The following is a 12532-nucleotide window of genomic DNA, read 5'->3' as shown; positions in this document are numbered from 1 at the left end:
CAGGGGTCCTCAAACTACGGCCCGTGGGCCACATGCAAATACAAATATTGTATTTGTTCCCGTTTTGTTTTATTTTAAAAAAATAAGATATGTGCAGTGTGCATAGGAATTTGTTCATAGTTTTTTTTTAAACTATAGTCCAGCCATCCAATGGTCTGAGGGACAGTGAACTGGCCCCCTGTTTAAAAAGTTTTGAGGACCCCCTGCTTTAAGCCCTTGGCAAGTGTACAGCACATGGTTCAATACATGGTAATTACAGGAACTTGTATTATGTCTCTTGATAGGCATAATAAATTGTGAGGTTAAGTTACTCAAATAACTATTCCAGTATTTCTCACCAAAGGGTAAAATAGTTAACTTGTTTTCCTTTTTTGTCTTCTCCTCCATCTATCATCCACCCCCACCTCTTTCAAACCCCCCCAAATACCACACACAGGAAAGAAGGTGGAAAGTTTGGCTTTGCAGAGTCTATAGCAAAACAAAGGATCACAGCATTTAGAATGGAAAAGGCCCCTGTTGACACCTCTGATGTCGAGGAGAAAGCAGAAGAAGTCCTTGCTGCAGCGGATCCTCCTCCAGACGTGTATCCTTCCTGGGTGCTGCGGTTTGCTTTTCCAGTAGCAACAAGATTCATTCCACTGTGGCCTTCTTAGGCTGTGGAAGGGGTACATACTGACATTTCTCTGAAACACTGTACTTTAAAAAAAACATTTAAGATCACCAGATAGTGAAGAGTCAGTAAGTTGATGGTCTAAGGTCCACCTTCTCTTCAGCTATCCTACAAAATCCAGAAAATTCTCTAACGAACCAATTCATAGCTTTTCATTTTCTTTTGAAAAATTAGTCTTTAATCTCAATGGCATGGTCAAGCACTCTACACTATTACACATTGTTCTTGAATTTTTTCTACATTCACCAAATTTATTAGTATACAACTAACATGTTCAGAGCCAGTCTCTTGATGTTTCTCACCATTATGTCCATAACAGTCTTGAGTTATGTTTTTTCTTCATTGTTCAGCCACCCATAGTATAGCTACTAGTAAATTTCTTCTCCTGAGACTTTGAGGCACACTTCTGTCTTAAGAAAACTTTCTTTAACGGTTAAGTGTTTCTAAACCTGTGCTCTGGACTCCTGGTACTGCCCAGATTGGAGAAGGAGTGGAGAACTCCTGGGGTGACCTTGAAGACTCTGAGAAGGAAGACGAGGACGAAGGCGGCAGCGATGAGGCCATCATTCTCGATGGTGTGAGGACGGACGTGGGAATGGAAGTCTCCAATACTGGAAGCCAAGGTGGGTGGTACTTTATGGCTTTTATTATTAGACTTGAGGCCCGATGCATGAAAATCGTGCAAGAGTAGACCTTTCTTCCCCTGGCTGCTGGCACCGGCTTCCCTTTGGCACCCGGGACCCAGGCTTCCCTCCAGGACCCAGGCTTCCCTATGACCCTGACTTTGTCCAGAATGATGTCGGGTCTAATTAGCATATTACCCTTTTATTATAGATATTATGTAAACATGTAAATTATATATGTAGTCATATGTGAATAGAATCTGTCCCTATTTATAGATTAAAGTACCACTAAGATAGGGATTTATTTTTATATTAGCAGTTCCTGATTTTAGAGGAACTGAATTTCAACTAAACTTTTGAAGCTAACTGCATTATTAACTCCAATTCTTTTCTAAAAGAATATGCTTATGTTTGTGGAGTAGTGGTAGCTCTTTGGTATGTAAATGTAGTTGCATTTTTAATGTTTTGTTCTCTTTTCTTTTATGTATAACCTATCTGGGCCAGTTTTAAGGAGGTTTCTTAAAGAACTTATTCCTGCATGCTAATTTTTCTTTGTAGTTTTTAGAGTGAAACATAAAGCCTATAACGTTAAGAGTGCATTCAAATAGAATTTTCTACAGTACCAGAAATGTCCTACATCTACACTGTCTAATATAACAGGTCCACTAGCTACCCACACACAGCTGTTGAGCACTGAAATGTTGGCTTGTGTGACCGAGGACCTGAATTCTAAATTTTACTTATTTTTTTGTTAATCCTCACCTGAGGATATTTTTTCCATTGATTTTTAGAGTGGAAGGAAGGGAGGGAGAGAAAGAGACATAGATGTGAAAGAGACACATCGATTGGTTGCTTCCTGCACCAACTGGGGCTGAGGATTGAACTTGGAACCCAGGTATGTGCCTTTGACCGGGAACATTTAATACTGGTTCCTACATTGGTACAAAATCCTAGGATAACCTGGAAAACTTGTAGTCCTAGGTGTTTCTTGCATTCTGAAATACATAGAACTGGAGAAATTGTTTCTTCTTTCAAGAAAACCAACTTCAGCCCTAACCGGTTTGGCTCAGTGGATAGAGCGTCAGCCTGTGGATTCAAGGGTCCCAGGTTCGATTCCGGTCAGGGGGCATGTACATTGGTTGTGGGCACATCCCCAGTAGGGAGTGTGCAGGAGGCAGCTGATCGATGTTTCTCTCTATCCCTCTCCCTTCCTCTCTGTAAAAAATCAATAAAATATATTAAAAAAAGAAAAAGAAAACCAACTTCATGCTTGGCCCACACTAGAATATAAACAAGTTGTTTTCATGTAGTAAAAACAAATCATATGAGGAAGAATCTAGGCATTAGGTGGGCAGGGAACTAAAGGATGTACTTATGGCGTCTGTGATGCACAGGCCGGCCTGCCTTTCAGGAATTTAGTGCCTGTGAGCATGACTGAGCTTGCTGGGGTTTTGTAGAAAAAACATTCCCATTGATTGAGACCTTTATTCACTGTCCGAGGGGTCACTCTGTTTGGCATCACTCTTCCAGAGCTTGCTCCAGATATTTACTACTAGAGGCCTGGTGCACAAAAATCATGCACTTGGGGAAGGAACCTCAGTCGGCCTGTGCCCTCTTGTAGTCCAGGAGCCCTTGGGGGATGTCCAAGCTGATGGCTTAGGCCCACTCCCTAAGCCAGCAGTTGGACATCTTCAGTGCTGCTGTAGAGGCGGGAGAGGCGCCTGCCACTGCTGCTGCCCTTGCCAGCTGTGAGTCCGGCTTCTGGCTGAGTGGCACTCCTCATGTGTTGGCATCTGCACCCTGGTGGTTAGTGCGCATCATAGCGACCGGTTGTTCTGCCATTTGGTCAATTTGCATATTAACCTTTTATTATATAGGATATATTTACAGCATATAAGCTGCTTCCACAGTGAGACTATAAATGAAGCTTTAGACTCCATATAATTACATATACATCAGCCAGTCTTTAATGCTGCATAGAATTCTGTAGTGTTGAATGTTACTAGTTGGTTTAGTTATTCCCTTATTGATATACTGTTTCAGTGCAACAGTGAGCATCCTTTCATATATCCCTTTATATATTTGTGAACTATTTTTCTAAGATCAATAAGACTAACTGCTAGAATATTCGATTGCTAGCTTCAAGAGTAATATTTCCAACTGAATAAAGGTGGCCCTAAGACATTTGGGAGGACAGCAGGTAAAGCCTTTCAAAAGCATATAAACAAAGTGAGAAACTAACTGAAAACTCAAAACATATAAGACCTGATATACCAACAACCAACTGGGAAAAGGGATAATTCACATTATATATCATTAATGAAGGCTCAGGAGAAAACTACAAAGTAATTCTCACATATAAATGGCCAGTTACATATGCCAACTCTGGTAGTAATGAAGGAAATGAATTCAAAGCAAAAGGATGAGAGCATTTTTGGACTGCTGTATTGGGCAATATTAAAAATACCAGCATTGGCAAGGTTGTATGGGAAAGTGGGTTCTTCATAGACTATTTCTTGGAATGTAAATTGGAACAATATTTTTGGAGGGGTTTGGCAGTATCTTTTGGGATGTATATATACCTTTTGGCCCAACTATGTTTCTAGGTATTTCCTTTAGTGTTTATAATAGGGAGAAATGAAAAATTTAGATCTCTAAAATTAGCAAATTCTGAGATACATTGTGGTACAGTGGGGCCTTGACTTACGAGTGTCCCGACTAACGAGTTTTTCGAGATACAAGCCGTCTCTCGGCCAGTTTTTTGCTTTGAGTTGCGAGCTAAAATTCGGGTTATGAGCCAGCTTCAGATACCCCACCGCTAGTTGGCGCAGCAGACGTCACAGTGAACGCCACAACATCAGCCCAGCATCACATGTCTCACTCGTTCACTTTAAGATTTGACATACGAGTAATTTGAGTTACGAGCTCCGTCACGGAACGAATTAAACTCGTAAGTCAAGGCCACACTGTACCTTATCGAGTGGCACGGGCACTTTGATGGCATCTTGTTTCCAAATTGGTTCTACAAGATGATACACACACACACCCCCTATAGATACAGATTTCCCCTAACTTTTCTATTATGAATGTACTGAATGGTGACGTCATTAAATACATGTTTGGGGAATCAAGCACATACTGTTTCAGAGCTCCAAGAAGTTACCTGAGGGAAGGAAAGAACCAAGTAGGCCTGGCAGCCCGCACCCAGAGTAGCCCGGGCTCTAGTTGTATGGAAGTTTTAGAATTGCTGCTATGCAAACCAATTTGGAAACTTTTAAAGAGATTACAGGCCCACCTCAGAGATACTGAGGGTTTGCTTCCAGACCTTCACAATACAGCGAGTTACTAATTTTTTTGGTTTCCCAGTAAATAAACAATGTACATACCTTAATTTAAAAATAGCCTGCGTACAGTGAAAGTAGGTGTGCCTGTACTCACATTGCTTCCTGAACATTTTCTTAAAGAGGCCCCTATTGTGCTGTCAGACAGTGAAGAAGAAGAAACGATCATTTTAGAACCAGACAAGAATCCGAAGAAAATAAGGTAACTTTCTGGCTTGTTTTTCTGTTTTTTTCTCTTATCTACTGTAAACAAAGAGATGTCTCTTTCTCATTAGAAATCTAGCTGTTCTTTGGTTTCTTAACCTGAAGTCTATAAATATTAGGACCTAATTCTATAGAATTGTTTGGATGCCTTTCAGAGTCACTATTTTACTGTCATAGTTGGCAAATGTTATATCCTATTGGGAAAAAGGCAGGCCCCCTATTTGTGCAGTGGGGTGAAGCAACTTCTAGTACTAGTGCTGTTTGTAAACTCTTAATTGACTTTATTCACAGAACACAGACCATCAGTGCAAAACAAGAAAAAGCACCAAGTACAACACCAGTGAAAAAGAGAAGGAAGAAGAGAACTGCAAATTAAAGCTCACGTGGTTGTATCTGTGTACAGAACTATTAAAAGGATATTTATTTAAGTGCTAGCAACCTGGAACGTTTTTTATTCACAAATCCATTATAAAATCTAGTCACTTCCTTCGTTTTTACATTATGCTCTTGACAAACCTCCTGGAAAACTTAGCAGGTTTTAAGTAACTGCCACTTCAGCCATGTCCAGGTGATTTACATTATGCTCTTGACAAACCTCCTGGAAAACTTAAGCAGGTTTTAAGTAACTGCCACTTCAGCTGTGTCCAGGTGAGCGAGGAGTGGAGGGCCTTCCCTGGCGTGCACCAAGGACCACGACTGGTCAGCTAGCAGATCCACTCCCGACACCTGGGTTATGCGAGCCAGCAACTGGTCGGATGCTCAGGAAAGTGAATGTCAGAACTACTGTCTGTTTTCCCGAAACTATAAGGTAGTTGAAGTCTTTTCACTTTTAGGAGAACCCTTTACAGTCTCCACAGGAGAAATTAACTTTTCGGTGAAACCCTGAAGTCAAATTTTTACCTCAAATTAAAATTGACTTACAAACTAAGTTTTCCAGATCAGTTTATTAATTCTTATTCTTATTATCCTGACAGCTGGCATCATTAATACTTTAACAAAACCACTCATAATCAGCCACATATCTAAGATACGCTAGTACATGTACAAAAGATATACAAATTAAAACCATTAAAAAGGAATAGAGACCATAATTTGTACTTGACCATAACTTCTGTATTCAGAAATGATTGTAAAATTAAAACTTTAAAAACTGTACACATATACGTTGATTTAACTCTTAGAAAACAAAGTCAGTCTTTCACTGTTACACATGTAGTGTCTCTGGTGGAATGAGGAGAGAAACACCATGATACCTGTAAGCAGGAAAAAATCCACTTTTAGTAAACGTTCACTGAGTGAAGGAATATACTAGGAACTAAAAAATGCTACTTCTACCCGAGTAAGCAAATGATTACAAAACACATACACGCATGCCCCTTCCCTCTTCTCCCTCAAATACAGGACAGATACAGCCCCTAAGAAGGCTGTACCCAATTTGAGGACCCTTTCATAAAGGTCAAATGTCATGGATCTCGGAACCATACGACGCCCTGGGAAAGCCAGCTCCTTTAAATCCTGTTGCCCCTGGCTGGTTTGGCTCAGTGGGTAGACCGTTGGCCTGCTCGGAAGGGTCACGGGTTCATTCCAGTTAAGCGCATGTGCCTCAGTAATAGGCTCAGTCCTGGCCCATGTGGGAGGCAACCAGTCAATGTGTCTCACTCAGTGTTTCTCTCCATCTCTCCCCATCCCTTGACTCTAAAAACCATGGAAAAAATATCCTCTGGTGAGGATTAACAACAAGGTTTGGCTCAGTGGATAGAGTGTTGGCCTATGGACTGAAGGGTCCTGGGCTCGATTCTGGTCAAGGGCACATGCCTGGATTGCAGGCTCAATCCCCAGTAGGGGGTGTGCTGGAGGCGGCCGATCAATGATTCTCATCATTGATGTTTCTTTCTCTCCCTCTCCCTCTCTGAAATCAATAAAAATATATGAAAAAAAAAATTAGAATGTTACGTCTTACTTGGAATGCTTGTACTTTTCTCGGATGGACTGCTGCGCGTGCTGCGGCGCTCTGAGGTAGGTCTGGTGCAGGTCCAGGAGACAGGGCTTCAGACTCTCCAGGGTGTAGCCCGTCTTCTGTGCCAAGGATTCAGGCTGCAGAGGGAGCGGAACACCGCGGAGTTGATTTCAGGAGCAACACAAGTTAACAGTTGGCACTGAGCTGGAGTTCAGTTTCAGTACTAACAGCACCTGACAGGTCTACCAGTGTTCTAAGCCGGCATTGCAACGCTTTTATGCTGACTTGGATCGAGTTTGAGTACTTTCCCTGCAGCAGGTTGGGAGGCAATGCTTTCAGCACACCTTTGAAATCCAAGCAACAACACAGCTTTCTACCTAACAAACATGCCTAAACGTGAACAGTTTCCCAGGTCAGTCAGTTAATGGCAAGAGCGGTTAAGACCCAAGGTATGATGATGTGATACATACCCAGCTTTGTCCTGTGACCGTGTAGAGTGCTAGATGAAAGGCCGCTCCGGCAATACAGTCAGTTAATGGCAAGAGCGGTTAAGACCCAAGGTAAGTGTGTGATGATGTGATACATACCCAGCTTTGTCCTGTGACTGTGTAGAGTGCTAGATGAAAGGCCGCTCCGGCAATCACTGATGGCAAATACTTAAGGTAGGGGTCAGCATCTATCAAACTTAACTCTCCCAGAAACTGGAATGAAAAGTAATACGCTTTATAGTCAGAAGAGCTCTAGAATTCAAACCTCACACCTCTGCCTTCTGACCTATTTTTCCCTCAAGACTGGTTGTAGAGCAACCATAGGGAAAAAAATTCCCATCGCCTCGTCTTTTAGATACATTCACTATCTGAAGTGTTTTCCATTCTCTTCCTCTTTCCTCTTAATAACTTTTTTTAATCCCCACCCAAATAAAATAAACTATATATTTTAGAGAGGAAGGGTTGTATTCCGTATGTGCCCCGACGGGATCAAACCCAAAACCTAGGTATGTGCCCTGGCTGGGAATTGAACCCCCAGCCTTTTGGTGTACGGGACGAGATCCAAGCACCTGAGACACCCAGCCAGAGCACTTTTAATAACTTCAAAAATAATCTGGCTACCATTTCCCAAGACTTTATTTCTATTATCTTTTGCCAATGGTAGTCTTTCTTCCATACTGCAGCATGAATCTGTCTCTGGAATATTAAATCCCTTGACCAGAGCTGCATAATAAAACCAGGGCTTGTCCCTAATTGTGACCTAGCAATCGTGCATCAACAAAATGAACTTACCATCGCTAAACTTTCAACCTTGCAGTTGGAAGGCTGCTGGTGCAGAAAGTACTGGGTGAGGAACTGATTGACAGTTGGTGCCGCTAAGTCAAAAGAAAGGACTTTCAGAACGAGGTGCTCCATTCGCAGAACTTGTTTCTTGGTGTAGGTATCATCTGTAATGTACACAAACTCTGCTACCTCTGGGGGGTATATTTCTTCAAACTTTCTGCAAGGAAAAAAGTTTTAAGTAAATCAGTCCTAAAAGAGAAGCAAGCATGAATATCCCAATTCTGAAATCCCTCTAGCACAGTGGTTCTCAACCTTCCTAATGCCGCAACCCTTTAATACAGTTCCTCATGTTGTGGTGACCCCCAATTTCATTGTTACAAATTGAACATAATTAAAGCATAGTGATTAATCACAAAAACAATATGTAATTATATATGTGTTTTCCGATGGTCTTAGGCGACCCCCGTGAAAGGGTCGTTCGACCCCCAAAGGGGTCACGACCCACAGGTTGAGAACCGCTGCTCTAGCAGATCACACAGAACGAATCCAATTGCCTGTTTTTGAGAAGACTGGGTAAATGCTAATTAGAAGACCCAGATCAATGAAGGACTTTTAAGATCTTTCTCCCAGTGCAGTCAAAGGAAATAAATGAGAAGCACGAGACTTCCCAAGACAGGAACAATGCTCAAGGACACCAGGTAACTGAACATTTAGGAAATTTCCTTAGAAAAATAAACATTTTATCTTTTGGTTTTAAAATTTAGTTTTCATGTCTTAATGAGATTTTGCTCATATGCTGGAAAGCACTTTTGAAGGGAAGGGACCACACTTTAAAACTTTGTAATCTGGTATTCAAATGTAGCCAGTCTACAAGTTCATTCAACAAGGGACCCTGGGATCCAGATCTGGAAAAGTAATGTCCTAAATTAGGCAAGTCTCACCCACACCTGTCACCACGGAAGTAGTCACCGACTCTGCCTTGTGTAATGTTGTCACACTGTTAAAATCACAGAAAGGTACCGATCCCTTTTAGCCGAGCGAACCAGGCTGACTTACGAGGCTAACAGCATAGCAGCAGTGCCCACCAGCTGAAGTTTTCCTCTCAGCACAGACATGGAGGAAAGGAACCTGTCGATGTAGTTCACAGCCAAGTGCAGGGTCTCATTCTGTAGTTTATACTCTTCTCCTACTTCCACTAGCCAGTCCACGAGGATAGCCCTCATGCTGTTGTTGATGTCCGGCTGCTTCTTCATGTAGCCCGCTTTGGGCTTACATTTAATCTGTGGAGAAAGTCACTTAGCGTAGTGTTAATGCAATTGGATTACTCTACGTTAGCAAAGCAGCTGGATGCTAGAAGCCTAAGTACAGCATTGGAGTACCGCACGGGCACTTAAAAACGCTCACAAACGCCCTCAACGCCATTTCGCCCACTGAGTAAACAGGACAGAAAGTGGGTCCCGAGCGCCTTTACCTCCATCTCCCTGAGGTATGTGTGAATGTCCTCGTGGTAGTCTGGGACTTCAGTAACACTCACTGGCTTTTCCTCTTCCAACACAATTGACATGTCCATAGCGTGTGGTGACTCTGGGAGAATTCAAAAGTACGATTAAGTTCCTCGTTCAATTTTCTTTTTCCTTTTGTTATATTTTCATTTATTTCAGAGAGGAAGGGAGAAGGAGAGAGAGATTGAAACATCAATGATGAGAGAGAATAATTGATTGGCTGCCTCCTGCACGCCGCCTACTGGAGATTGAGCCTACAACTGGAGCATGTGTCTGACCCGAATAGAACCTGGACCCTTTAGTCTGCAGGCTGATGTTCTATCCACTGAACAAAACTGGCTAGGGCCCTCGTTTAATTTTCTATTTAATTGCCAAAAGTGATTGCCCTTGTAGGCTTCCCACACTACCAAAGCAATTATTTCACCGATCACAAAGTATACACACTACTTCACTCTGTTTTTAGTACCTGTCCACTTAGCTTTAGAATGAATTTACTTAACAAGAAAAAATACTGATAGACCAATCACAGGAAAATAAGTATGAGGATCAGGTATTCTGTTAGAGTATCACTCATCTTCGAGAGACAGTGGCTCAGTGGTTCTATTAGGACAGGATTAAAACCCAAGTTCTAAGATAACACACAGGATTTGCTCTAAGAATTTGCAGACCCCCCCAAGTCTGATGTATTTGAAGAAGAATCTAGGCAATTGCTAGAAGCAGGGCCAACACTGCGTTCAACAAGTGATTCATCTTTTGCAATTTTAAATTATCTTTTGAAGCAAAAAATATCATCCATTATTGTTTTCACTTCAAGGTTCACTGTGAGGTTAAAATTTATTGCAAATTTTAGATAAAAACAATTTTTTTTCTTAAAATTCTTTTTATTGATTTCAGAGAGGAAGGGAGAGGGAGAGAGAGATAGAAACATCAATGATGAGAGAGAATCGTTGATCAGCTGCCTCCTGCACACCCCCCACTGGGGATCGAGCCTGCAACCCTGGCATGTGTCCTGACCAAGAACTGAACCTGGGACCCTTCAATCTGGAGGTCGACGCTCTATTCATTGAGCCAAACCGGCTAGGGCCACATAAATTATTTTAATTCCAAAGGACTTTCCTGACCAACTCTCACCAGCAGAACTAAAAGTGAAACGAGTTTGCCCTAACCGGTTTGGCTCAGTGGATAGAGCGTCGGCCTGAAGGGTCCCAGGTTCGATTCCGGTCAAGGGCATGTACCTTGACTGCGGGAGGGCACATCCCCAGTAGGGGGTGTGCAGGAGGCAGCTGATCGATGTTTCTCTTTCATTGATGTTTCTAACTCTCTATCCCTCTCCCTTCCTATCTATAAAAAAATCAATAAAATATATTTTTTAAAAAAAGTGAAACGAGTTTGGATTTAGTGAGCTGTCCAGTGACTCAACAGCCCCACGGTACAGAAGCAGTCCACAGTGGGCACAGCTGCCCAGATCTGCTCCTCTCCTTACAGGGGTTACGTACAAATACCTCTGGCTCGACCGACTCACAGGACAGCGTTCCTCTCTGGTGTCAGAGGATGGCTCAGACTGGTCTCACAGAAACAACATCTTAAAGCCGGAAGAGCTGTTAGATACCAGGGCAGGTCAAGCTAAACGCTCACACAGCCCTCTCTGGAGTGGAAGGCACCAAGGGAGTCTTTGGAATGAACAGAACTGAAATCTATTCTCCCAACCCTGGGAGCATCTCCAAGGTCCGATGAAAACCAGGGTTGGAGATCTAGTTAAACTGCCGAGACTGGCAGTGTATGGAAAGGAAAACCCAATCTGGATCTGGGTCTCTTTGTGGGCCACTCGGTCATGTATGAGCTGTGAGGTCTGAGATAAGTCACGCCCTTTCTAAACCTGTGACATTAAACCTAAGTCATTGTGTAGTAAGGATGAGATGAGATAATGCCTTACCATGCAAAATAGCATTAACCCAACCTACTTAGCAATTATGATTACACTGATTTGATCCGGATGTTCGTTAAAACTTACCCAAACTATCTTCCATTGGATAATCAAGAGGTACCAGTGGTTTTCTGGGTTCAGGTAAAGCAATAGCTGAATTAAAGGCCAGCACATCTTCGCATTCTGTTTCTTTAGATTCGCCTGGGCTCTTCTGAGTCTCTTCCGGCTCATCCACATGGATGGTGAAGGCAGGCTGCTTGCTGTTTGCCTTCCAGGGAGGGACAATGACACGCTCATCATTGACAGGAAGATCCTTCAGAGGTGCAGCCTAAAGAGAAACCATTAAGGGGCTTTGAGCTTATCAAATGGAGGCTGGCTTGCTTCCCCTATGGGTCTCGGCCGCGGCTTTTACCCCCAGCGACTCGATCAGGAAAATACACTTCCTGGGCCAAAATCCAGGCGAGGAAGTGGGGGTACTCAAGGAAAAGAAGGGATGGTTCAGTTGGCCACAGGCACGTATACAAAGGTTAGAGCGAGTCATACTGAGCGGAAATATGAAAAACCAGTCAAGGCCACAAGAGGGACGGAGGGCCCAAAAGATGACAAGCTTAGGAAAGAGACGGCAAAAACATGGTGCACCACGTTCACCCCGGGGTGGAGCAACAGAGCAAATCCGGGAAAATGGCGGAATTTACCAAAAACAAAGTATTTTTATATCCTTTCCTGAAGTAGAGGTGACCTCCTAACTTCCCTCTATTGGGGGGAGGGGAGGGAGTAGGAGTTCTTAGGGCTTAAAAGCTAAGAGTGAGGCGTGGCGGCGGGCAAAGCCCACACATGCGGCAGGGCTTGGTTTGACCCCATTATCTGCAGAAAAACAACCCGACAGAGAGCAGAGCAGACGAGCAGCACAGTGCGGCCGGAGGGCAATGGAGAACCTCCCCATGGCATCCCAACGCGCCAGGAACCGGGGATCGGGGGCCGCCGACCAGACCTCCCCCAAGCCCAGCGCGCTCCCCTAAAGGCCAGCTCGCTCCCCCAAG

At 43.1% G+C, this 12532-nt stretch overlaps 2 protein-coding genes across 3 annotated transcripts in view; one reads left to right on the top strand and one right to left on the bottom strand.

Annotated features, from left to right (window-relative positions):
• The window catches only part of EXOSC9 (exosome component 9), a 15590-nt gene extending 10318 nt beyond the window's left edge, over positions 1-5272 (top strand). The window contains exons 8-11 of one of the 2 annotated variants that reach the window (XM_005863134.2): positions 437-583; positions 1109-1293; positions 4758-4836; positions 5130-5272. In XM_005863134.2, the coding sequence (XP_005863196.1) occupies positions 437-583; positions 1109-1293; positions 4758-4836; positions 5130-5214 (496 nt within the window). In that variant the 3' untranslated portion in view covers positions 5215-5272. The remainder of the gene's footprint in view (positions 1-436; positions 584-1108; positions 1294-4757; positions 4837-5129) is intronic. The other variant, XM_014537111.1, reaches the window with a different exon arrangement.
• A 491-nt stretch (positions 5273-5763) lies between these two features.
• CCNA2 (cyclin A2) overlaps positions 5764-12532 on the bottom strand; it is an 8242-nt gene continuing 1473 nt past the window's right edge. Inside the window, exons 2-8 of the mRNA XM_005863133.2 lie at positions 11580-11820; positions 9538-9650; positions 9123-9346; positions 8076-8283; positions 7383-7496; positions 6799-6932; positions 5764-6091 (exon numbers count right to left, since the gene is read on the bottom strand). Of these exons, the coding sequence (XP_005863195.1) occupies positions 6043-6091; positions 6799-6932; positions 7383-7496; positions 8076-8283; positions 9123-9346; positions 9538-9650; positions 11580-11820 (1083 nt within the window). The 3' untranslated portion in view covers positions 5764-6042. The remainder of the gene's footprint in view (positions 6092-6798; positions 6933-7382; positions 7497-8075; positions 8284-9122; positions 9347-9537; positions 9651-11579; positions 11821-12532) is intronic.

This window comes from Myotis brandtii, unplaced genomic scaffold (genome assembly GCF_000412655.1).
Source record: "Myotis brandtii unplaced genomic scaffold, ASM41265v1 scaffold1722, whole genome shotgun sequence".
NCBI classification, from domain to species: Eukaryota; Metazoa; Chordata; class Mammalia; order Chiroptera; family Vespertilionidae; genus Myotis; species Myotis brandtii.
Note: the sequence above shows the minus strand (reverse complement) of the source record. Positions and strands in the feature narration are given on the sequence as shown.